The following is a 26,179-nucleotide window of genomic DNA, read 5'->3' on the forward strand; positions in this document are numbered from 1 at the left end:
TCATGGTTTGATTCCCCAGTCAGGGTACATGCCCAGGTTGTGGGCCTCGACCCCCAATAGGGGGTGTGCAGGAGGCAGCCAATCAGTGATTCTTTCTTATCTTTGATGTTTCTATCTCTTATCTTACTCTCCCTCTCTCTCTGAAATCAATAAAAATATATTTTAAAAACGTATTGCAAACATTAAGTGATGAGTTACAAAATAAGGTCAAACTTAATTTATATAATATAATTTTATAAAATGCTTTCTGTTATATTATAGATACCACTATTTGGAATCATGTCATCAGATTCTGCAGATCCTTTCTACTGGATGAGAGTTATTCTTGCATCCAACAGAGGTATGTACTTCTTTTCTTTTGCCTCCATACTACTACTACTGACTTCAAGTAGATCTGAACTTGTAGAAAATATTTTTTGAGTTCATAAGGAGTGGGAGGATATGATAAAAGAAACATTGCCTGGGAGAAGAGACCAATCCTCCTATATAATAAAAGGCTAATATGCAAATTGACCAAACAGTGGAATGACTGGTCACTATGTCTGTGCATTGACCACCAGGGGGCAGATGCTCAATGCAGAAGCTGCTCACTGGTGGTCAGTGCGCTCCCACAGGGAGAGCGCTGCTTAGCCAGAAGCCGGGCTCATGGCTGCCGAGTGCAGTGGCGGTGGCGGGAGCCTCTCCTGCCTCTGTGGCAGTGCTAAGGATGTCCGACTGCCGGCTTAGGCCTAAGCCATCAGTTGGACATCCCCTGAGGGCTCCCAGACTGCAAGAGGGCGCAGGCCGGGCTGAGGAACTCCCCCCCCCGGGGGCATGAATTTTGTGCACCGGGCCTCTATATATATAAAAGCCTAGTCACATAATAAAAGCCTGGTGGTCAGTGTGCTCCCATAGCCAACTTTCTGCGGCCGGCCAACTTTCCTCTCCCCAGCTGGCCAGTCCAATTGGCCCTGATCGCCAGTCAGGCCGAGGGACCCCACCCGTGCATGAATTCGTGCACTGGGCCTCTAGTATGTAAATAATTATAGAACCATGTGTTTATTCTAATTATAGAACTATGTTACAGAGTATTGAGGTACATAGAGAATGGAGTGATTATCACTGTCCAGAGCATTTTCTGTTTTGTTTTGTTTTTACATTTTTTCCTATATATTTGTTTTCTTTTTTACCCCAATGCACTATGTCAAGAACATTTTTCATGCCACTAAATATTCTACAGTGTTTTTAGGTAACGTTATATGTAATTTTAGATATTGCATAAGAGTCATAAATCTTTCCTTTAATATTTTTATATATTTTTATTGATTTGAGAGAGAGAAACAATGATGAGAAAGAATCATTGATCAGCTGCCTCCTGCATGGCCTCCTATTGGGGATCAAACCCACAACTGGGGCATGTGCCCTGACCAGGAATCAAATCATGACCTCCTGGTTTATAGGTTGACGCAGCTGGGCAGAGTCACATATCTTTTTAACCTTTTGCACTCGGATGTCGAGTGTGACTCGACACGGTTAGCATCGGTAGCAGCTCGAGAAAAAAGCAAGCGAGTGCAAAGGGTTAAGTATCTTTTTTTTTTAGCTTGGTGTGTAATTTTGGGGCTTGATATGTAATTTTTTTTTTTAGATCCTCACCTGAGGATATTTTTTCCATTGATTTCTAGAGAGAGTGGAAAGGAGGGAGGAGAGGGAGAAAGAGATGGAAGGGAGGGCAGAGGTGGAGAGAGAGAGAGAGGGAGAGAGAAAGAAACACCTATGTTAAAGAAACACATTGGTTGGTTGCCTCCTGAACACACCCTGCTGGGGCTCGGGAACCTATAACCAAGGTATGTGCCCTTGACTGGGAATGGAACCCCCCAACCCTATGGTCCAGGGGCCAATGCTCTAACCACTGAGCCAAATCGACCAGGGCTGTAATTTTTAATTTTGCATTAAAATAAAATGTTTAGCCCTAGCTAGTTTGGCTCAGGGGATAGAGTGTTGGCCTGTGCACAGAAGGGTCCTGGGTTTGATTCTGGTCAAGGCATGTGCCTGGGTTGCAGGCTCGATCCTCAGTAGGGGGCATGCAGGAGGCAGCTGATCAGTGATTCTCTCTCATCATTGATGTTTCTATCTCTCTCCCCCTTCCTCTCTGAAATCAATAAAAATGTATTAAAAAAAGAAAAGAAAATGTTTAGCATACATTCTAAAAATAATGATTTGGACAGTAATCTTGGGAGATTTCTTTCAACAGATTTCTTTAACATTTTAAGTTTGGAATTTACAGAAATTTATATTTATAGTATTTATAGTAATTTCTATTTAATGCATTGTTGAAAGGTTGTGTTAATAGAGGCTTTTTAGTAATTTAATGTTTAAGAAATGAAAATTTGCTTGTTAACATTTAAGCATATATTTCCATAGACGTAATTAAGGACTGGGACACTTCTAAAGTAATCTGCATTGTATATAGTATTTACTTCTTTTCCCTTCCTTTACAGGAACTTTAATGGAATTGGGTATCTCCCCAATTGTAACATCTGGCTTGATTATGCAGTTGTTAGCGGGAGCCAAAATCATTGAAGTTGGAGATACACCCAAAGACAGAGCTTTATTTAATGGAGCCCAAAAATGTGAGCATAATTAAATTTCAAATTTGGAAATTTTGTGGTAAAGATGTTTTTTTCTATGGTCTTTTATGTCTGTGCTTGTAACATGTACTCCTTTTTCCTCAATTTTTTGTCAGTATTTGGTATGATTATTACCATTGGGCAAGCCATTGTATATGTCATGACAGGCATGTATGGGGATCCTGCTGAAATGGGTGCTGGGATCTGCCTCCTTATCATTATTCAGGTGAGAAATCCTATTTTTTATATGCAGATAACAAAAAAGTTTCATCCCTTTTTTCTAACAATTCTTTAGGTGATTGATATATTCACTTTCTCACTTTTGAATTATAAAATATTTTGATAATTGAAGTGATATGTATCATGTTGATGTGAAAATATAAAATTCGAATAGCATTATAGCTGCATAATATATTGAATTATGGATCAACTCTATTTCATTGATTCTAAGATGCACATTTTTCACATTGTGATGTCTCTGAAATCAGGATGTTTTCTTACAGTTGTGATAGTGTCTTATAATTGCGGTCAGCCAGGTGGCAGTTCTGATAGTTTGTTTTTTCCTACATGTGTGTCAACTTGATCATAGCTGTTCATGTCATCACGTCAATTTTTGATATTTTTTTACTTTAATTGCTTTTTAAAATGTATTCCAAAACTGCTGTGATTTGTTATTGAAATTAAAAGTTATTGTGTGTACACAAAGACACAGGAAGAGCAAGCTAGATGATAAACATATATATCTAAATCTAAAATAACTTTTTATAAGTAGAGAATCAAATTTCTTGTAATAAGTTGTATCATAGTTTGACAGTTTAATATCTTTGAATCAGTGAAATACTATATAAATACCCATATATGTATTATGAGAATTTTTAAAATGGATGCTTTGGAACAGAATTTTTGAAGGCCAACATTAATTTAATCCTCTGCTAAGTATCTTAAAGTGTGTAAAGTTTGGTAGATATTTCTGTAATGTACAGTCCTTAAAATCATTTAGAGAAGTTGCTCAAATGAATTGTACTTAAAATATATAGTTATTTATTGACTTTTGAAAAGAAGTTTGTTTAAAGTAAACACTGGGCATCTAGAGTTCTGCTTATCTTGGAAATACCTCTTCTTGCTCACTCTGTGAAATTAGGATTAATACAGGAAAGCTTTTCTAATGGTCAAAAGGATCAAGGTTAGAAAAATAGTGTAAATAAAATCAAAATACTAGTTTACAAATATATGTATTAAGAAACTAGAGGCCCAGTGCATGAAATTTGTGCACAGCGGGGGTCGGGGGGGGTGTCCTTCAGCCTGGCCTGCACCCTTTCCAATCCTGGACCCCTTGGAGGATGTCCGACTGCCTCTTGCAGTCCGGGACCGCTGGCTCCTAACCGCTCACCTGCTTGCCTGCCTGATCACCCCTAACCCCTCTGTCTGCCTGATTGCCCCTAACCACCTCTGCCTGCCTGCCTGATCTCCCCTAAGTGCTCCCCTGCTGGACTGATTGCCCCTAACTGTCTCTGCCTCGCTCCACACCTGCGGCCCAGGATTCCCTCCTCCGGCCAGTTGCAGGCACCTGGGACCTGGGCTTCCCTCCCTCTGGCTGGCCGCAGGCACCCAGGACCCGGGACGGCTTCACCCAGGCTGCCCGCAGCTGCAGAGACCGTGGGCAGGCGGCTTTGTCTGGGCCGCAGCGGCAGGCGCCCGGGATCGTGGGGCAGGCGGCTTGTCCCTCTCCCGGGCTACAGGTGCAGGTGCTGGTGTCTGGAACCCTGGGGCGAGTGGCTTGTCCCTCTCCCGGGCCGCAGGTGCAGCCGCTGGCACCCGGGACCGCAGGGCTGGTGGCTTGTCCCTCTCCCGGGCTGCAGCCTGGCTGGTCCCCATTCCTCTCGCATGAGCTCATTTGTGCCTGTCTGGTCCCTGTTCCTCTCTCCCCAGTGTTGAGTGTCTGAGCCGTTACGGTGTGTGGGTGTGACGACCATTTGCATATTAGCTCTGTATTATATATGATATGACCATCTCAGACTGGCATGGTTGACCATTCTTTTTTTAATAAATTTTTTTTATTTAGGGAGATCATAATAAGATAATTGTTTAGTTAGCATGACTCAGAACAAGGAGAGAGATTGTTTAGGTATTTATTGGCATCAGTAACAATAGGGAGGGAGCAGAAGAGGAAGGCAGATTTACAGCTTGAGAAAGACTTGACTTACCCCTCTGCCATGAAGATGGAAGAGGATACATGAGAGAGAATGCAGGTGGCTTCTAGGAATAGAGCAGTCCTTGGATGACAGCCTGGGAGAAAAAGGGTATACTTCAGACCTACAATCCACAAGAAACTGGATTTTGACCTCATTCTGAATGAGTTTAAGATGGATTTTTCCCTAGAGCATCTAGTAAGAGCCTAGGCTAACTAATGCTTTCATGTCAACTTTGGGAGACAAAGCAAAGAACCCAGTTGAGCTTGCCCAAGCTTCTGACCTACAGAACTATGAGCTAATAAATTTAGGTTGTTCTCAGTTGCTTAAAACAAACAAACAACAACAACAAATTGGGAGTGCTTTTTTTGTCTTTTGACAAGGGGAGGAATTTTTAAAAATATGTTTTTATTGATTTCTAGAGATAGATAGAAACATCAATGACATGCTCTAGCTGGTTTGGCTCAGTGGATAGAGTGTCAGCCTGTGGACTGAAGGGTCCTGGATTCAATTCCGGTCAAGGGCACATGCCCGGGTTGCGTGCTCGATTCCCATAGGTGCGTGCAGGACGAAGCCGATCAATGATTCTCTCTCATCATTGATGTTTCTGTCTCTCCCTCTCCCTTTCTCTCTGAAGTCAATAAAAATATATTAAAAAAAAAAAAAGAAAGAAACATCAATGGCAGAGAAATATGAGATATGGGCTGCCTCCTGCATGCCCCCTATTGGGGATTGAGCCTGCAACCTGGGCATGTCCATCTGACTGGGAATTGAACCAGTGACCTCTTGGTTCCTGGGTTGAAGCTCAACTACCAAGCCACACTGTCCAGGCACAAGGGGAGGAATTTTTAATCAGAGTCTTTGGTACTTTTCTTAGCCCCTGTTTGTTTCTATTTGGTATAAAGTACATTTCTTTAAAGAATAACTTTGTCATTATTTCTTCATTTAAAAAACACTTGATTGGCAAATTTATAGCCTTTGGGAATTGGAGGAAGAAAAGTTGGATTGGATAGGAAGATTCGGTTGTCTGAAAACTGAATTTAATATTTCAGTGCTTAAAATTTCTTCATATGCTTTTGGCATTGTTGAGGATACTGATAATACTAATTGTTGATTTATGTTTTATTTTTTAGCAATTGCTTTATGCAACCCATAGTTTAGAATAATCACGATTTTTAGAAGATACTCAGAATTGGCATCTAGCTCTTAACATTATGCATCAGTAAAATTTTTCTAGTGTTTTACTAAGGTTAGATTTAGACTTTCACGGAACCTCAGCTGAGCAGTTCTGGGTTAGTTAGATAAAATATAGACTTCTTAAAGTGTTAGTTACTGATTTAAATAGATATTAAATGGAATTAAGCTATTTAAATTTTTTTTCAGTATTACAAATCCAGGAATAATTATGTTCTAGGAATGAAACAAATTCAATGCATATATATTTGTTTATATAAATTCTGGTGCACAGATATTTGTGTTATGGTAAATACTTCTAGTGTTAAGTATAGAGAATATGTCATGTTTATTTAATCATCAGTGGGTAATGACCCATTTGCTTCTTTTTTAAGGCATCGCTAACATTGAAAATGTGTGGGTACACTGAAGAGATATTGTTGGATCAATGTGTTTCTACCTAGAAACATAGGTTTTAAAAACTGTTTGCATGTTCTTATATAAGGTATTTCTCAACTTAATTATTCTTGTTTCATTCACATGGTCAGTGTCTTTCAACTAGTGAGTTTTGAAATCTAAATAGTGTGTCTTGATTAAAATAAAAAAATAATTGAAACTATCAGTGCATGGCACATTGTAAAGGTAAGTATTATTTTGTCAAACTGAGTTGTGTGCGTGTGAATGCATCTGTAGGGTTGAAATGTACAGTGTTAGTTTTATGTCTGCTTTAGAGATTCATACTGATTGTACATCCTACAAAAGGATGCAGTTAGTATTCAGTTCTTATCACCGTTTTAGTCAGTGAGATGCTCTAACTTCCTAGTGTCTAATTTCTCTCATGGGCATGCATGCTTTTTACCATCTTTTATATTATTTCTTTAATTATAGAAACCATTTCTCATTTAGGTTTTTCTATAATGCCTTTCTCCAGTTAGAAAAATGAGTTTGATTTTCATAGGATATACGCAGATCACTCTATAAACTGATGAACATTGGTCTGAACAGGTGGTTTGAATTACAGTTGATTCAGAGTTGCCCCATGTGATTCTGGACAGGTCACTCAATCAGTCATTTAGTCAGAAGCCAATGATAATGCTTTTGATTGGCTGTTAGTTTGTGGACAGCTATTATTCTTTCACAGGGTTGGTTTTCTGTATGATTGAGAGTATTTATTACATAATTGTGGTAAAAATAAAATCTCAGTAATAAATCCTAACTTCTCTTTTATCTGGTCAAAATGTCAAATGTAAAGGATTCATGAGCTCACTTAGAAGTTTTAAGAATTGTACTCTTTTTCCAGTCCATTGAAAGTTAAACTAAAAGACTGTCAATAGACAAGTTAGGCTCTGTACAACCATTGAAATGACAGTTAAGGGAAAAAATAAACCCTGTGTAAGGTAAACATGCTTAATGTGGTGTACTGCAGTTAGTTTGCTCTCCTAATGGGGATATTAGGGAACTGTGTAAGCAATGCGGGGGGAGGCTTCAGAGGTGCTTCACAGAAGTGACATTTCCTTAACTTCTGTAAGAGGGTGTCTTTATAGTGGGGACAGGCATGAGATGGGGGTGGGGGGGGAATAGAAGTGTATTTTCTTCATTGATTGATTAGGTTACTGAAGTGCAGGTCAAGGTCACTTTTAAGTCTAGGGCTTATTATTATTATTTCTAAAATATGGTTTTATTGATTTCAGGGAGAGGGAGAGAGAGAGAGAAACATATAAGAGAGAGAAACATCCATTGGCTGCCTTCTGCACGCCTTCTACTGGGAATTGAGCCCCAACCCAGGCATGTACCCTGACCTGGAATTGAACTGGTGACCTCCTGGAGCTTGTGATGACGCTCCACCAAGTGAGCCACACTGGCCAGGCTCTAGGGCTTATTTTTAGTTGGTATATGCTTTTACAGAAATGTCTTATCCAAGAGGAAAATTAAGAATTTCCAGTTTCACATAAATTAAAGTTAGCATGCTTTCATTTTTTAAAAAAAGTTACGAACTTAGGAACCTGTGAACTCTTAACTGTCTTGAAATTTATATTCAGTCTTTGTCACTATATGTATAGAATGCATTTTTACATTGTTATAATCTGTGTATGTATTAATTTGTGCTTCACCTTATTACTTATTCCATAGATATATAATAAGTACATAATATATACAATATTATATATAATATTTAAAAAATGTATCAACATAGTTCATATACTTTTCCTTTCATGGCAGTGTGCAATTGCATCTTGTTATACCATAATTCATTTGGCCTTTCACTTGCTTGGAGATATCTGGGATATACTCAGTTTCTTGTTATCATAAATTCTACAACTGTGAACATTTTTGTTTTATAGTGTGCTTTTCAGTAAGCCTTATTTAATGGAATAAGCCTTATTTCCCTTATTGTAAGGGAAACTGTTCCGATGGTAACATCTATTTTAAAAGTTGACATGGCCCTATACAATATAGCAATGTATCTAATCATCTGATTTTCAGGATTAACTTCTGATTAAACCAAAGGGGTTAAAAGGTGCAGAGTCATAGTAGTGATGTTGTAACCATTAGGTTTGAATGTTAGACATCCCCATACTTTGAAAGTAGTCACTGGTGCTTGTCTTCCCCTTTTTTGATTTTTTTCTTGCTTCCGCTTACGTGCATTTCTTTCCCCACAGCTGTTTGTTGCTGGTTTGATTGTGCTGCTGTTAGATGAGCTGCTACAGAAGGGTTACGGCCTGGGGTCTGGTATTTCCCTCTTTATTGCCACCAACATCTGTGAAACCATTGTCTGGAAGGCCTTTAGTCCCACTACTATTAACACTGGCAGAGGTACATCACACAGTGACTGCGACTGCACGAGTGTTGCTGGATGTGTGTTGAAAAGTAACATGTAATGGAGCAGTATATGCCTGTAGATATCTGGGTTTACTGTTCCAGCGGACAATTGATGCTAATAATTATTCAAAATTATTAGCAGAGATTTGTGGAGTCTGAAATATTACTTCAAAAAGAATATCTACATTTTAGCCTCTGCTTATTCAAAATTTCAGTGGTCCCAAGCATTTGAAAATTTTTATTTGCTTAAGCCATTGCTGCAGAACTCATGAATTTGACCAATTTCAGCATTGCAAGGGGGATCAAAAGGTAGTAGATTAAGATTTTTCAGATGAAAAAATCTGTTATTCTTTGTATCATCAGGGAGCACTAATACTTTTGCTGCTATTCTACTTGGCTTGGTATTCGCACCTAAATTTTGAAATATTTCTATTCTCTTTCCTTTTACCCATTTCCTCTTCTCTCAAAATGCCATGCTGGATTTGTCAGGGTTAACATCTAAACTGATCCCAGCCTTAAGAAAATAGCAACAATGGTTTATTAATGTTCATGGTAAAATGAACTTAAAGGCAAGCTTGGTGGAGTCACATATATCTTTTGAATCTGACCTCTACTCTGCTTTGCTGCTGCCACCCTCCCCTTACCCGCAGTTCTCTCTTCCCTTCTTGAAACTAAAGGAGAAGCACAGCATTATGAATGAAATATTTTTTTGGCTTACTCTACTTTGGTTGTTTCCATCAAGAAACTTCTCTTGAGAAACTTCAAATTTATGCTAAAAAACATACATTTTGCCTCAATTATCAAAATATTTTAGAAGCTCCACATATGGCTATATCATAAATACTGATGAATTATTTTCACTCATATTTTTTGCTGTGTACTGGAGTTTCAGGGTTATTTGTTTTGACCTTTGGGATAACTTTGAATGATGTGTCTACAGTTAGTTAATTTTTCTCTTGTTTCTCAGGTACCGAGTTTGAGGGTGCAGTCATAGCTCTCTTTCACTTACTGGCCACCAGGACCGACAAAGTCCGAGCTTTAAGGGAGGCTTTCTACCGGCAGAACTTACCCAATCTCATGAACCTCATTGCTACTGTTTTTGTGTTTGCTGTTGTTATATATTTTCAGGTAAGTATACTTTCTTTCTGAAGTAAGTGGGATGTGGATTTTTATTTTGTTCTTAAAGAGAATGCTATTTGAAATGTTAGTTTCTAATAAGTCAGTGTTTCAAAATCTAGTCAAGCAAATAATTCCTTTAGCGATGGAGGTGTCAATAACAAAAAGTAGGATGAAAATGAAATAGAAAGGGATTTCTGTTTGCATGCCTCTGTGTGGAAGGGTTAAGTTTTATTAGCATTATCTTTTCATACTCCCTACTGTTTATGTTTTGGCTTTCTGTATTCTTTATATGATACTAGAGGCCCGGTGCACGAAATTCGTGCATGGGTGTGATCCCTAGGCCTGGCCAGCAATCAAAGCGCTGCTTGCTGTCTTCAGGGTGATCGGCAGGGCAATTGGGCCCCTGCCTGACTCCCTCAGCGCCTGGGAGCCAGTTGGCAGTCCCACCCCCACTGCTGCTGGTCGCCATCTGTGGGGCAATTGGGCCCCGCTTGTACTCACCTTGGCCTGGCGCCACCTGCTCATTTGCTCCATCATCCCGCTGCAGTCACGCTCTCGTTGGGGCCCATCAGGGCTGCCAGTGCTGCATTGCTGACCCCGCCATGTTCCACGCTGCCCCCTGGTGGTCAGCACACGTCATAGCGAGCGGTCGAACTCCCGGTTGTACTCCCAGTCGAGGGGACAATTTGCATATTATGCTTTTATTATATAGGATAGGATTATATAGGATGTACAGTTCCTCTTACTCTGAATTTTCACTTTGTAGGGATTTCGTGTTGACTTGCCCATCAAGTCGGCTCGGTATCGAGGACAGTACAGCAGCTACCCCATCAAGCTCTTCTACACCTCGAACATCCCCATTATTCTTCAATCAGCCTTGGTGTCAAACCTCTATGTTATTTCCCAGATGCTGTCTGTTCGATTCAGTGGCAACTTTTTAGTTAATTTACTAGGACAGTGGGCAGTGAGTATTTTATTATTTATTTAAGTGTTTTCATTTATTGTAATTTGCATTTCATGGTTATATTTTTAACTGAAAGAGATGAGCAATAATTGAAGTAGTTGCTATAACATTTTCAGAGTCACTTAAGTAGGAAGCATTTTTGCATCTCCTTTGAATGATCTTATAGGCTAAAATCACATGGTTCTCATGATTCTCTGTTTTGTAATCTCATTCCACTATTGTCTGGAATAATGTTTTTAAAAAGAAGCTATTTGTTGGTAATATATGGAATACAGAAATCAACCTTCCCTGTTTCTCCCTGTTTTTCATAGCCTGAATGGCACTAAATTGGTTTGTGATTAACTGGGCTGGAGACAGGCATGTAATTACTAAACTGAAGAGAGAACAGATGCTAGAAATAGAATCCAGTAAATTCTGACTTCCTTTTATAGGTGCTCGGTATCAGAGCTTCTTCTAAAGCAGTCCAGCTACATTGTTATTGAAGTGTTATAGTGGGATTGGATTGAGTTCTGATTGGTTTAAATTCTATCACCTGACCAAGGAGTATTTTTCTCCTTTAAAACTATAGAATTAAAAAATACTAAGATCCTTTATTCTTTTGCAGAGTATGTAATTCTAGAATTTGTATTGCACTAAAGAATATTATTTTTAGTCATTATACTGAAGTATGGTGCTTAATGTATTGTGCATTTATCTTAATATGCTATCTTTTACATTTTAAGTTATAGTGACTGATATATCTTTGCTTTTACTGAAGGTAATTTTTAAAAGAAATTTAAAGTTTAACAGGGTAAGACAGTGGTTTTTGAATGTTAGTTGGAGGAAATAGGATTTGCTGTATTTATAATATTCCTTTTCCATTCATTTAACAGAAATTTGATTACCTGTGATGAGGGGAGGAATCATTTTCTCCCCTCATGAACTAATAGTCCAGCTATAATTATTACTATAAAAATTTCAAAGTAATAAGTGCATTGAATGGTTGTATAGAATATGTTGTGACCTTGACTAAGATTTTTTTTAAATGAGAGAATTATTGGGGAATTGAATTTGTCTATAAACAATGCTTTTGATTTGGTAATATTAATTCTAGGGGCACAGTAAAAGAATCATTTGGAAGTATAAGTTCAAGAATCAAGATAAATTAATCTTTGCAACCAGAAATTTATTTCTCACACCCTGTATCCCAAATTTTTTATTTAATAAGAGCAAATACCGGCTGGTCCCATTTCTGTTATTACAAAAATTCTTAAATATTTGTGTTGCTAAAAATCCCATTGTATATATTTATCAAGACTCTTATACAAACAAATAATGTTTAGGCAGTGAGTTGTTAGACTTCTGTCAATATTTCAATTGATTACATTCTTAATAGAATACTTTGAAGTGAAAGAATCATGGGTAAGGAAGGGTTTTAATGTGTTGCATACTCTTTTTATGTTTTTATTATCTTTTGTTGAAAGTATTACAGATGTACCCTTCTTGTTTTCCCCATTGACCCCCCTCCTCTCTGCTCCTGTCCGTTCCCCAGGCCTTCATTGCATACTCTTACATAGTTTAGAAAATTTCAGATTCTAAATGTAATGAGATTAGCTATAGCCCTTGTTGGTTTGGCTCACTGGATAGAGTGTTGGCCTGAGGACTGAAGGGTCCCAAGTTCGATTCTGGTAAAGGGTGCGTGCCTTGGTTGGAGGCTCAATTTCTTTCTCACATAGATGTTTCTCTCCCCATCCCTTCCACTCGCTCTAAAAAAAATAAAAATAAAAAAGTCAATAGAAAAATATCCTTAGGATTAACTGGGGGGAAAAAAAGAGATTGACTATAAATGTAGTCTTATTTCTATCTTCTCATATATATATTTTTCTTAAATCACTCTTCTGTTATTAATATATCTACATCTTTATGTAAGAGATGCTCACTATATAATTTTGAAGGAATGAAGATATTAGATATAAAAGCAAATCCTTAAGTTATTTATAGCCATTTGCTGTAGGTGCTTTGAGCTTAAACCATTGTCATAATTTTTGAGGAGTTTGAAAAGTTATAAAAATGTGTGCTTGACAAGTTAGGTTGGCCATTTGTTCTTTTCCTTCTTGTTCTGTAGGATGTCAGTGGGGGAGGACCTGCTCGCTCTTACCCAGTGGGAGGCCTTTGTTATTATCTTTCTCCTCCTGAGTCTATGGGTGCCATATTTGAGGATCCTGTCCATGTGGTTGTTTATATCATCTTTATGCTGGGATCATGTGCATTCTTTTCCAAGACGTGGATAGAGGTGTCTGGTTCCTCAGCCAAAGATGTAAGTATTTGGTTTATTTCAAAATAAAAATAATTTATAATTTTTAGATGTCAGATCTTATTTTTGTAAATTAAACTTTAATTCATACATTAATAATGAGGTAATATGACCTCTTCATAGGGTTAAAAATTGGTTCCTGGTAGGTGAAACATAGACTTTACAATGGTTTGTGACTCTCCAAAGCTCAACCCTACCTGACAAAATATTATTTCTTAGTATTAATTTTTCTTAAGGGAGGTGATAGTGAAAAATGATTGAGAACGCTGGTTTAGTTTATGGGTAACGTGGTTGTGCAGTATTGTAGCCTCAGTATCCTCAGGTTTAATCGGAATGATATGCCAGTGCCTACTTCAGGGTTCTTGTTACCTTACTTATTAGTGTGTAGAAAGCACTTCACACAGAACCGAGTAGATAGTGAACAGTGAAATGTTAGTTTGATTTTAAAAGTTGTGTTTCTCTCGACAGGTAGCTAAACAGCTTAAAGAACAGCAAATGGTAATGAGGGGCCACAGAGATACCTCTATGGTCCATGAGCTTAATAGGTAAGGTCATTTGATTTCATCCTTTGCAGGGTGGGGGCAGGCAACATATACTCAGTTTTTCAATCTTTCATTTCTTGCCAAATGTTATTCTTTATTTGTTTAAATTCGTATTTTCAGCATTTCTACTTCACAAAAAAGGACCAAAATTTAACATAAAAGTTAATTGTTCTCTTCATCAAAATGACAACTAAATTAGTATAATTGGAATTGTGTTCCCCTTCACAGCTCAGCCAAGTGTTAAGATGTAGGGAGGTTCTCATTGTTGGCTGGCTGTACAGAAAATCACCTGGGAGCTTTTAAAAACTACTAACATCCCATCTTCAGGAATGGTGATTTCTTTGGTCTGGAGTGGGTGGGTCCCAGTTTTTTGAGAACAGCTTTATTGGTATAATTCACATACTGTGTAATTCACTCATTTGAAGTATATGGTTTAGTGTTCTTAATCTTTTAAAAAAATTTTAGTATATTCAGAGTGTGTAATCATTATACTCTAATTTTAAAAACATTTTCACCACTCAGAAAGAAACCTTGTACCCATTAGTTATTTCCCATTCCAACCCAATTCTCTCCTCCCTCCAGCCCCTCTGTCTCTCTAGATTTGCCTATTCTGAACATTTCATACATAAGGAATCATATATGTGATCTTTTGTGAATAGCTTTTTTTACTTAGCATAGTGTTTTCAAAGTTCATCCATTATCTGTGAATATTCCATTGTGTGGATAACAACATTTTGTTTATCCATTCATTAGTTGACAGATATTTGGGTTGTTTCCACTTTTTGGCCATTATGAATAATGCTATTATGAACATACTTGTAGAAAGTTTGTGTGGAAGTATGTTTTCATTTCTCTAGGAATGGAATTGTTGAGTCATACAGTAATTGTTTCACATGTTGAGGAACTCCTTACAGAGGGGCTGTATATGTGTGAAGGTTCCAGTTGCCACACATCCTCTCCAGCACTAGTTTTTGCTTTTTGATTAGTATATAGCCACCTATTGGGTATGAAGCGATATCTCATTGTGGTTTTTATTTGCTTTTCCTTGATGAGAAATGATGTTGAGCATATTTTCATGTATTTATCAGCCATTTGTGTATTGTCTTTGGAGAAATGTCTGTCCAAATATTTTGCTCATTTTAATTCGTTTTTTGTTAATCCTCAACCAAGGATATTTTTCCCATTGATTTTTGAGAGTGGAAGGGAGAGAGGGTGAGAGAGATCCAAGAGATTGACGTGAGAGACACACATGGATTGGTTGCTTCCTGAAGGCGCCCTCACCTGGGTTGGGGATCAAACCAAAGTATGAGGTATGCCCTTGACTGGGAATCAAATCCATGACCCTTTGGTCCCTGGGCCGATGCTCTAACCACTGAGCAAACCAGCCAGGGCTATTTTGCTTATTTTTAATTGGGTTGTTTTTTTTGTTAGAGTTGTAAGATTATTTAAAGAATATTTTGGATGTCTCTTGTTAGGTATATTATTTACAAATATTTTGTCATTCTTTGGGTTGCCCTTTCACTTTCTTGATGGTATCCTTTGACGAACAAGTTTTTAATTCTGATGAAGTTCACTGTATCTGTTTTGTCTTTGGATGCTTTGTGCTGCTATTGTATCTAAGAAACCATTGCCTAACCCAAGGTCACAAAGATTTATTTCTTTTCTCTTAGGAGTTTCAGCTCTTAGATTTCAGTCTGTGATCCACTTTGAACTGTTTTGTTTGGTGTGAGATACATTCAGATTCTTTCTTTTGCATGTGGATATCCAGTTGTTCCATAATTATTTGTTGAAAAGGCACTGATATTTATATTTGAATTTTATTTATTGAGAACACAGACTGCAGAGAATAGTATAATGAATCTGCATGTATCCATGTATATCTAGCTTTAATAGTTATTATTCTGTCATTCTTCTTTCATTCAACCCTAATCTTTTTTCTTTTTCTTTCTGGAGTATTTTAAATACAATCCCATTATTTTTAAGTTCTCCAGGTGGTTATAACATGCAGCCAAGGTCCAATTACTGTTGGAGGATTATCTAAATCTTGTCACATAAATATGATATTTAGAAATCATTTTGAAATTCACTGTTCATTTAGAAGAGGGAGCTAAAGATTATCCATTTTAAAGTATTAAACATTTTAATACTTAAATCTAGTTGAGGATTCTGATCTGATCAAAATCATGTATTGCCTTTCTTGGCTGTTAACTGGCTTTTCAAAATCAGGGAGTAAGTCATTCCCTTAGTCAGTTTTCATCAACATGTGACCACTATGGACAACCCATCAGTACTGCAGACTTCTCTGTTAGATTAATCACACGTCAGCATACATATTATTGCTTTTGTTGCCCCTTTTCAGTTCCCTCTGCTGCCTGACTTGGTTTTGTCTTCTAGGTATATCCCCACCGCAGCTGCATTCGGCGGTTTGTGTATTGGCGCCCTGTCAGTGTTGGCCGACTTCTTAGGGGCCATTGGCTCTGGCACTGGAATTCTGCTTGCAGTCACTATTATTTATCAGTATTTTGAAATATTTGTTAAGGAACAGGCTGAAGTAGGTGGGATGGGTGCTTTGTTTTTCTAAATGTTCCAATATTTTTGTGTGAAGGGAAAACATTTGACACATTGTTTTTGTCAAATAATGCTGACTCTCCATTTCTCCCCTCATTTTTTTTTTTTTTAAGTGCTAACTGTCCCATTTTTGAAATGGGCACCGAGCTTAAGTCTGTGTGCAGCATTAGTACCAGCTGCCTTAAAACTGAAGTTTACATTACTCGTTAGAAAATATACATGTAGTGTTGCCTGTGATGCTGGAAACCAATGTACCTGCCTTGCCATGTTCAGTTTTGACGGTGAGGTAATGTGGATCAGTTTTGCACACATTCAAAACACTCAGTATTTCCCCCACTTGTTTAAAAATAAATATAGTTCAAATTGCCACTTTCCAGTATTTTGGGCTTATCTATATTTTAGATATAATTTTTATACTTTTTGTGTAGTATCCATGTTGCAGCCCTCCCTCTTCATCCCTTCCCTTTTGTCCCTTCTCAAAGCAGGCACTTAGCCCAGATGGGCAAAGTCAAGCTTCTTCAAGCTTCTGTCATTAGAAAAACTGCTTATAATTACTATTCATGTTTTCCATTCTTCTTTCTTCCCAGTGACAGCACGGTTGGTGCTGTTTTTACTGTATTGGCTATGCCTTTGAATTCCAAGTCACTTGAGAAAGCTCTTTCAAGATACTGTGCCCCAGTTGTGTTTTTCTTTTTTTAAATCCCTAAAGTAGAGACATAATTCTCAAGCAATGTCTGTAGTTCAGTGGGGGTGAACAATGAGTAATTCATGCTAGGAATCTGTGTACGTTGTTGTACTTTGTAGCAGCAACATGAGTGTAAACAGTAGACAATAAACTTTTATTTAATACAACTGTTTCAGTTGTGTTGGAAAAATAAAAAAATCTGAAATTAAATGCTTTGTGTAGGTTCATTGTATTCATATAAAATCTATCCTGAGATGCCTATTGCAAGAGGTAAAATGTAATTAGTTTAGTGCATAATCCTAAAATATTGAGGGACAGTGACCAACTTAAGGTTGCTCAGTTATGTCACTAACATTTGGAAGCAGGAAAACAGTGGTCTTAAATGATATCCCAGTCCCCATTTGAAACAGTAGCAATTCTTTATCAATAATTCATTTTTAAAGTGTGTGTTTTATTGTCCAAAAAGAGATCAGACTTAATTTTTGAAAAGCTTCCTTTTCAGAAGTATGGTTTTCCATCGTTGTTTACCTTCTTAGTAAGTGCAGGAAGTATATCTTACTTAGCTTCTCATCACAAAGCCAAATAACTTACAAGGGCAAGGCAGATAAAGTAAAAACAGGCAGGACAGCAAAGATGGTCAAGCATCCTTGGGCTGAAGACCAGCCAAAGAAATAGGGACCTGGTGTTATTATATCTGCTTTTTTTTTCCCCAAGAGAAAGTAAAAAATATGGCTTTTGTGGGAAACCAAATTTTAAATTCTGACAAATTAACAGTGCCAGCTGATGAAAATGTTCAGACTGCAAGTTCTCAAACTGACTAATTTCCAAAGCATAGTCTTTGATGTTTATAGATAATGTAAGTGGCATTAGGGTTATGCTCTAGGATTAGCTGTCACTTCTACATTGCACTCTTAGGAAGAGTAAAAAAGCAGAAAGGACAATCGGGTTATGCATATCTCTTCATTAACAGTTGAGTATGTTTCTCAGTTCCCATGGGAGTGGCTCAGGAAGAGCTGCCCTAGTATTTGGAGAGACAGGTCTATGCTAGAGTCTGTATTTTATATATGTCTTATTTCTTGATTTTGAAGTAGGGTTATAATAAGGGAAATTAGAGGACTTGGTCCTTGAGAGGGAAAAGGATTAAGATCTCTGGAGAATTATGATGCCCATGTTTAAAACATGATCTCACTCATGTGGAATCTAATGAACAAAATAAACTGATGAAGAAAATAGATCCAGAAGACAAAGAAGCATGGAACAGATTGAAAAATCTCAGAGGGAAGGTGGGGGTGGGTGGATGGATGGGAAGAGATCAACTAAAGAACTTGTATGCATGTATATATACATAAACCATGGACACAGGCACTAGGGTGGTGAAGGCCTGGGGCAGGGGGTGGGGGCAGGCTAGAAGAGGTCAATGGGGGAAAAAGAGGGGCACATTTAATACTGTATTTTTAGTAATAAATATTTAAAAAATAAACCTGTATCTGTAAGAAAAAAAAGGGGTGGGAGGTATAGCACAAGGGAAGGCTACTGTTAGAGCAGGTAGTTGGGGCTTAATTTTCACAGTATATATTGGGAGAGTAGACTTGATCTATGCAGTTCTCTGGTTCTATAATTCTATCAAGTATAATTTAATGATCTTATATTTAGGTTCATAAAAGTATCTGGAAAAGAGAGTGAACCTGTAGACAAATGAACTATATTGCAGCATTTTTGGCATTAGTACCCTGATTTTATTTGGTTCTGAGGGGCCTGGCTAACCCCCTGGGTCCAGGGCTCAAATCATGACTTAGGGCTGGCTAATGAGAATCTTGCTGAGACTTTTCTGGGAGCTAAGGTGAAAAGGCAGTGATCCTAGAGTTGCTGGAAGCCATAACAGTCAACCCAAGAGCCTCGGCTCAGGAGGTAAGAAGATGGCCCAGTAACCCTGGTAGACCTTTTAGATGACAGGCATTAGGCATGGCATGAGCCAGAAACAATCCTATTTTTTCCTTTCAAGTAGTTTATAATGGGTTTCTGGTACTTGTTAACCTTGATGGCTGCACTCATGGTTGAATACCAAGACAATAATGCCCCAAACTATGTAAATCTTATTTCCATGGATTTGGTGTTTTAGAACTTCCAAGTTACTTTTTTGAGGTAAGGATAGGAAATGAGATTCGCAAATATGTCCACATGCTTTAGAGCTGCGGTTGCCAAGCGGTGGTCTGTGAGGCCCGAAAGGTTGGCAACTGCTGCTTTAGAGGGAAGGGCCCTGTATTTTCATTAGCCTCTTAATATTGTTATAGTGAATGAAATTAACCATTTTTCATTACATAAGAGGTTTTCTTAAGTAGTAGTTACGTAGATATAATGACAATAGCTAAATGTAAACATTTGCTTATGAATGTTACTCTCTATGGATAGTTTTACATCCTTTGCTACACAGATTAATTCCATATAGCAGATAATTCAAATAGGAGTCCCTATATTGGTTTCTTTTAAACAATAATGTAATGGTTTTTTTAAACAAGAATATCATTTGTCTATACTCAGCTATAGAATTTTTTGTTGTTAATCCTCACTGGAGGATATTTTTTCCACTGATTTTTAAGAGAGTATGGAAGGGAGGGGGAAAGACAGACTGAGAGGAACATCGATGTGACAAAGACACATGGATTGGTTACCTCCCGCAGGCAGGGCCTAGGGATTGGATTGAGCCTGCAACTGAGGTACATGCCTTGACAGGAATCGAATCCCTGACCCTTCAGTCCTAGGGCCAATGCTCTAACCATTGAGAAAAAGCAGCTATAGAATTTTATGTTGGGAGTTTGAGGTAGGAATAGTTGACCTAATATAGAATTCAGGTCTCTTCTACCCCCTATTTCTTGGATTAGGTTAGATAACAGCTGAAGTTAAAGAAAATGGATTAAACATATTTGCATTTAGCATTTAAATGAAGGCTATAGCCTACCTATAATTATAATTCCATACCACATGCATTTTTTGTTGTCTTTATTTTATGAAAAAGGTAATTTCAAATTTCCATTAAATTTAGCTGAATACAAAGTCTTAGTGAAGGAGACCTTATGGCCTCATTTATAAAACAAAAACATGGCTACTCTCCTCTGGCCTCAAAATTTCAGGAAGGGCACTTCAAATGGCTTTGTATTTGCATGTTTCAGCGCCAGAGCATAGGAATAGACCCTAGCGTCCACTGTCAGATGTTCTTCAGTTACCAGTGCTATAGGAAGCAAAGAATACAAGTTAGACAATGATGTTAATAAAAGATAATAGCCCTTGTCAGTCAGTCAATATTTACTGGGCAATTACTATATACCAGTCCCTATGCTAGATGCAGGTATTACAGTGGTGAACAAGACATTTTCTGCCTTCAAAGATCTTACTCTAGTGGAAGAATCTATATATATAAAAGCCTAAGTGACCATGACGACCAACCAGAACAACTGGTCGACCAGTCACTATGATGCGCACTGACCACCAGGGGGCAGACACTCAATGCAGGAGCTGCCCCCTGGTGGTCAGTGCGCTCCCACAGCCAACCTCCTGAGGGGTCCCAGGCCTCAGGCGGCAGCTGGCAGGCCCTGATCAGGACTGGGCGAGATGGCCCCCATAGGCCCTGATCACAGGCCAGGCCTAGGGACCCCACCCATGCATGAATTTTGTGCACTGGGCCTCTAGTAAAGGATATAAAAGCAGGGTTACATTCCAGCTTGGGACAAGAACAAAAAGAATAAAGATAGAAGAGCATACATATCAGAGATGATGATTTTGTGTGTGAAAATAGCAAAGCTTTATAGATTCACTTTTCCATTTATAGCTTACTATTGGACTCTGCTACCATGAAGCTATATAGTGATGAATACTCATTTATTGAAGACCCATTCGTGTGTCTTTCCCGCTGCTAGGGGATAATTTTGCACATACACGTTAACTGTGTGCATGATAGGATTAGAATTCTATAAAAAATGAGATCTCAGAGCTCTAACTGGTTTGGCTCAGTGGATAGAGCATCGGCCTGCGGACTGAAGGGTCCCAGGTTCGATTCCAGTCAAGGGCATGTACCTTGGTTGCGGGCACATCCCCAGTAGGTGGTGTGCAGGAGGCAGCTGATCAATGTTTCTAACTCTCTATCCCTCTCCCTCCCTCTGTAAAAAATCAATAAAATATATTTTAAAAAAAAAGAATGAGATCTCAGACTCTTATTACAAAGAACTTTAATGGAGGTTATCAGACTTCACATTTGTCTCGTTTTCCTAGCCACTTGTTTAGGGATAGGCTGAGACATTTTTAATCCTTGGAGGCAGGGTTATGTCCTACTCATCTGCATGCAGGTGCTTGGTAAGTGTTGAAAGCTTATTCCTTGTAGCAAACTAAACTCAAGAACCTTCCTTCCTACTTCTCAAATGTGATGAATAAATGATTTGATTACTATCTTTCAATTCTAGTAAAGCTAGGAAAACTGGTTCTTTTACCCCTCCGCCTTCTATATAACCCTTTCTACCTTCCTTCCTCCCTTTCTTGCTCTATATTTCCCCCTTTTCTAAGGCCAGAAGGGAAGTTAACTTAGGTGGAAGGAAGAAGGAATTTAAAAAACAATTTGCTGATATAAAAAAATAATAAAAAGAGCGTATAACATTTAAGCACTGTGTGTCAACATTATCCCATTTATTCATGTCTCCGAAGACATAGGGGCTATCTATTGTTCCATATATGAGAAAAGCTCAGAGAGGCTATGAAACTTGTTCCAAGTCATAACTAATAAATGTTTGAGCCTCTAATCCAGTCAGATCTGTCAGAATCAAAGTTAAATCCTGCCTGTAATTGATGGCCACGGCTTTATCTGAGGAAATACCTAATAAATTATTGAGTCTTTTCAGTACAAGTATTTCTAATTTTGACTTGGAATTTAGAGGTGGCTTTTACCTTAGGTCTATTTTTTAAAACAGCAAAGTAGGAATGGAAACTCTCTGGGAATCTGAAATCACAGCAGTTTTTGAAAGACCCACTTTACTTTTCAAACAAGCAACATAGACATTAGAAATAAAATTGTAAGCCATTGGTACTTAAGGGAGGAAGAAAGAGACTGTTCTCAAAGCTTCAGGTGAAACAGGGCTTAGGATTAATTTTTGAAATAGAAATTAAATGAGTGAATAGGCACCTACCCAGCCTGCGTAGAGAAGCTTCTTAAAAGGCCTCTGTCATGTCTTCAATACAGTATATCCTGATGTATTTATATCAAAGAACATCTGTCCATATAACCTTATATTTTATTTTAACAAAATCCCTAACAGATGAGCTGGCCAGGAATTTCACAATGTAACTATATGATCAATAATTTACTAAGGGTCACACTGCTAGTTAGTATGGTTCATTATATCAGCACATTGCACTTAGCATATAGTAGATATCAATATTTATAGAATGAATATTGTTCAATTCTCCTTTAACTTATACCTGCACAAAGATCCATCTAACATACTGGCATATTTGAGAATCAACTAAGTGATATCTAATTATGCCTCTGCATTGTCATGGGTTAAAGATTTAAGGTGTAGAACAGTTTGGGCTAATTAGCGGGAATATAATTTTGACTCTTCTATAGGAGAAAAAAAGCCCCTGGCTGAAAGCTTTCATTAACATGGGATGTTTTGCTCTATTTTCAAATTCTATGCCACCAGAAAGGAAAATTATTATTGGCCAACTGCAGCTTTACAATAGTTTCTAGGTATTTGACTTTAAGGAGGAAGAATATAAAGAAACAATTCTATTTAGTTCCCCTTTGCTGGGGATGGGGAGGAGGAAACCAGAGAAAGTTGGGTAATAATCTCAGGAAAGCTTACCTTCAAGTCTCTTCATCAGGTCATTCTTTGGTAAGGAAATTACTTCCACAAATTCTAAACAAACAAACTGCAAGTGAAAACAAAGCTAAAGAACAGGAGAGCCTACCAGAACAACACAAAATGCCTGTAGCCATTACCACTACATTAAGCCATATACATTGTCAGCCATTGGGAGTTGAATAACACACCTCCATCTCCTGAAAATAAACAGAAGGAGAAAATTTTAGCAAGGCCTGGAGTGGTAAAACATTGGAAGATTTTTGTGCAAGACAAATAGAATCTGAGAGTAGTAGTCCCTGGACAAAATGAAAGGTGAGGAGGCAGAGGGTGGCTGCCTGTCAACTTTAGAGGGAGGGAGGGAGGTAGGGGAACATTTTCTAATTGCTTAAGATGCTGGAAACTTCACCCATACCACTTCACCTTTTTTGTTGTTGTTAATCCTCACCCGAGGATATTTTTACCATTAATCTTTAGACAGTGAAAAGGAGGGAGAGAAAGAGAAAAACATTGATGTGTGAGAGACACATCGATTGGTTGCCTCCTGCATGTGCCCCAACCAGGCTGGGGATGGAACCTGCCACCTAAGTGCTTGGGCCGACACTAACCACTGAGCACACCAGCCAGGGCCTTCCATCTTTTCTTATCCTCACTTCAATATCTACACAGTCTGCATGAGTGTTAACTCAGAACATACTGGTCTTTGAAAATAAAAAGGCTATCCTATATAATAAAAGCCTAACATGCTAAGTGTCCGGTTGGCCATTCAACCAATCAAAGCGTAATATGCTAATGATATGCTAAGGCCTCGCAACTGCTTGCTATGATGTGCACTGACCACTAGGGGGCAGACAGTCGACCTGTCGACCAGTTGCTATGACGTGCACTGACCACCAAGGGGCAGATGCTCCGACCAGTAGGTTAGCTTGCTGCTGGGGTCCGGCCGATCGGGACTGAGCAAGACAGGCTGGACATGCCCTGGAGCCCTCCCGGGGTCCCTCCCCGGCTGGCCAAGCTCCCACGTCCCTCCCTGGCCTCTATCATGCACTGGTGGGGTCCCTTGGCCTGGCCTGCTCCCTCCCGCAATCCGAGACCCCTCAGGGGATGTCGGAGAGCCGGTTTTGGCCAGATCCTGCAGGCCAGGCCGAGAGACCCCACTGGTGCACGAATTCATGCACCGGTCCTCTAGTAAGAATATAATAGAAGCCTGGGTCACAAAATTTATCATGTTCACCATTTTTAAAGTTATAATTCAGTGGTATTAAATAGGTTCACATTGTTGTGCAAACATCAGGACTATCTCCAGAACTTTTTCATCATCCCAAATGGAAACCTGGTACCCATTGAATACTTAACTTCCCCATCCCTGTACCTCTTATCTGTTTTCTGTCTCTATGAATGCACTAACTCCAGGTATCTCATATTAGTGCAGTCACACAATATTTGCCCTTGAGTCTGGCTTCTTTCACTTAGCACAATGTTTCCAAGGTTTATCCAAGTTATAGCATATATCAGCACAGTTTAGTCTCTTATGGCTGAATGTTATTCCATTATATGAATGTACCACATTTTGTTATCCATTCATCTGTTAATGGAACCTTGGGTTGCTTCTACCTTTAGGGTACTATGAGATGCTATATGAACATTGGTATACAAGTTATCTGTTTGAGCCCCTGCTTTCAATTTCTAGGAGTATATTTAGGTAAATACCTATGAGTGTAATTGCCACATCAATTTGCTACTTTAAAAAATCAAGCATTTAAAATAAGCCGCAATGGGATACCAAAACATTTAGGAACAACTAAAGGATGGGAAATGGAAGATATCATTCTCATACAGGATTTCTTGTGTATGTATGATCACCTTGTTTAAGGGGGTGGTGAGGAACTGAGAAAGGCATTAAAGCTTCTAATTCCAAACTTGCAAAGAAATAAAGAGCAAAGAATTTACTAAAAGCTTTTCTAAATAGTGGAACTCAATAAGAAGAGTTAAGCTGCTGTTCTGTAATAATTACTTATGCCATTCCTATAAATATGAAGACAGAAATCAGTGATTTTGATGATCTTCATTGTTTACTATTTAGCTTCATACAGAAAATATGGAAATGTGTAATTTAACATTTTATTTAAAGGAATCATAAATATCAAATAAGAGGTAAAAGAAAAATGCTAAAATACACAAGATTATGAAAACAGCCAGGAGTACTAATGAAGCTTCTGCAAAAGACAATTATTCTTTTGACCAATCAAAAATCAATCTAGTAACTTAGAAGTTAAAAGATATTTAATGGAGTTCATCTACCTTCAACGTAGCTCACTTACCTGGATTTGGCTTGGGTCTTACATTTTCAGCTTCATCTCCATTAATAGTTACTGTCACGATGTGTGTGGTACAGTTTGTCAAACCTGGATCCATACATACAGCTATGGAGAGAAGCAGCAGATCATCTTTACAGACACCAGTCAGATGTCATGTTTCATGACTTAAATGTCTTTGGAAGAAGACTGGTCTCATAATTCCTTTAACACAGAATTTATGCAGGAAAACTAGTTTAATTCTAGTCAGTATATGCTGTAGGACTGTAGAGCATAGAAGTAGTCAGTACTCCTATTTTCCCCAGAGTTCCTGCGTAACATTTGGTAAGCCTGAGGGGTTAGATGGTACTACTGACATGTAAATCCTTTTACTACATCAAGAAAAAAATCTCTAAAGGAGCATGGCATGTGCATAAGGTGTGTATATAACAAAGCTCAGATGTGAGAAACTCTGGAAGGCAACACAATTTCCTAATTCTCCAGTTTCAGGTCCTTCCTGTTCAAACTTCCTCTCATTTGGAGGAGATGAGAAGTTTACTTGCCCAAATCTAATTATGATTTCTCTTCAGTGAATTAGCTGAAATAAAAGTTATCTGAATTCTGCCCATAAAGAACACCCAAAGAATTAATCCTTTTATACACAGAAGAATCTACTGCTTGGCTAATCATTTGTCCCAAATGCACCCCCGGAAAGCAATACAAACCTGGAGAACATTCAGCAACATCACCTTTATAGCCAGTTTCTTCTTCCAGCTCTCGCAGAGCAGCTGCTTCTGGGCTTTCATTATCATCTATGAGACCTGGAAGTCCAAATCATTTGTGAGGTGGGAGACGGAAGTCCACTTTTCTTTGATCCTCTCCTAACACAGCTGCTGCTGAGCTACGTGAGAAGAATCAGAGGATTGTGAAAAGTGGTCTTACAGATAAAGCTGAGGTTTGGAATTTTTATAGGGGAAAAAAACAAACAAAAAACAAACGGACAGAAGCATGAAACCCTGGGCAGATTAAATTGGTTCTGACAGTCCTCATCTATTCTCTTACTTAGACCTAGATTGTTTTCCA

At 38.3% G+C, this 26,179-nt stretch overlaps 2 protein-coding genes across 6 annotated transcripts in view; one reads left to right on the forward strand and one right to left on the reverse strand.

Annotated features, from left to right (window-relative positions):
- Nucleotides 1–17,169, forward strand: part of SEC61A2 (SEC61 translocon subunit alpha 2) — a 34,307-nt gene extending 17,138 nt beyond the window's left edge. The window contains exons 4-12 of one of the 2 annotated variants that reach the window (XM_079769579.1): nt 262–340; nt 2,478–2,609; nt 2,723–2,832; nt 8,629–8,782; nt 9,756–9,916; nt 10,674–10,871; nt 12,976–13,167; nt 13,633–13,709; nt 16,101–17,169. In XM_079769579.1, coding sequence (XP_079625705.1) covers nt 262–340; nt 2,478–2,609; nt 2,723–2,832; nt 8,629–8,782; nt 9,756–9,916; nt 10,674–10,871; nt 12,976–13,167; nt 13,633–13,709; nt 16,101–16,287 — 1,290 coding nt within the window. In that variant the 3' untranslated portion in view covers nt 16,288–17,169. Of the gene's footprint in view, nt 1–261; nt 341–2,477; nt 2,610–2,722; nt 2,833–8,628; nt 8,783–9,755; nt 9,917–10,673; nt 10,872–12,975; nt 13,168–13,632; nt 13,710–16,100 lie in introns of those variants that run through there. The other variant, XM_079769580.1, reaches the window with a different exon arrangement.
- Nucleotides 17,170–19,950: 2,781 nt separating this feature from the next.
- The window catches only part of NUDT5 (nudix hydrolase 5), a 42,831-nt gene continuing 36,602 nt past the window's right edge, over nt 19,951–26,179 (reverse strand). For 2 of the 4 annotated variants that reach the window (XR_013813449.1, XR_013813450.1), the window contains exons 6-9: nt 25,822–25,917; nt 25,124–25,225; nt 22,806–23,002; nt 20,030–20,185 (exon numbers count right to left, since the gene is read on the reverse strand). Coding sequence is in view for 1 of the 4 variants with exons in the window: in XM_079769587.1 (XP_079625713.1) it covers nt 20,076–20,185; nt 22,806–22,859; nt 25,124–25,225; nt 25,822–25,917 (362 nt within the window). In the remaining 3 variants the exon portion in view is untranslated. Of the gene's footprint in view, nt 20,186–22,805; nt 23,003–25,123; nt 25,226–25,821; nt 25,918–26,179 lie in introns of all 4 variants that reach the window. The other 2 variants (XM_079769587.1, XR_013813451.1) reach the window with 2 other exon arrangements.

Source organism: Cnephaeus nilssonii (assembly GCF_951640355.1).
Source record: "Cnephaeus nilssonii genome assembly, chromosome: 4".
Classification (NCBI taxonomy): Eukaryota; Metazoa; Chordata; class Mammalia; order Chiroptera; family Vespertilionidae; genus Cnephaeus; species Cnephaeus nilssonii.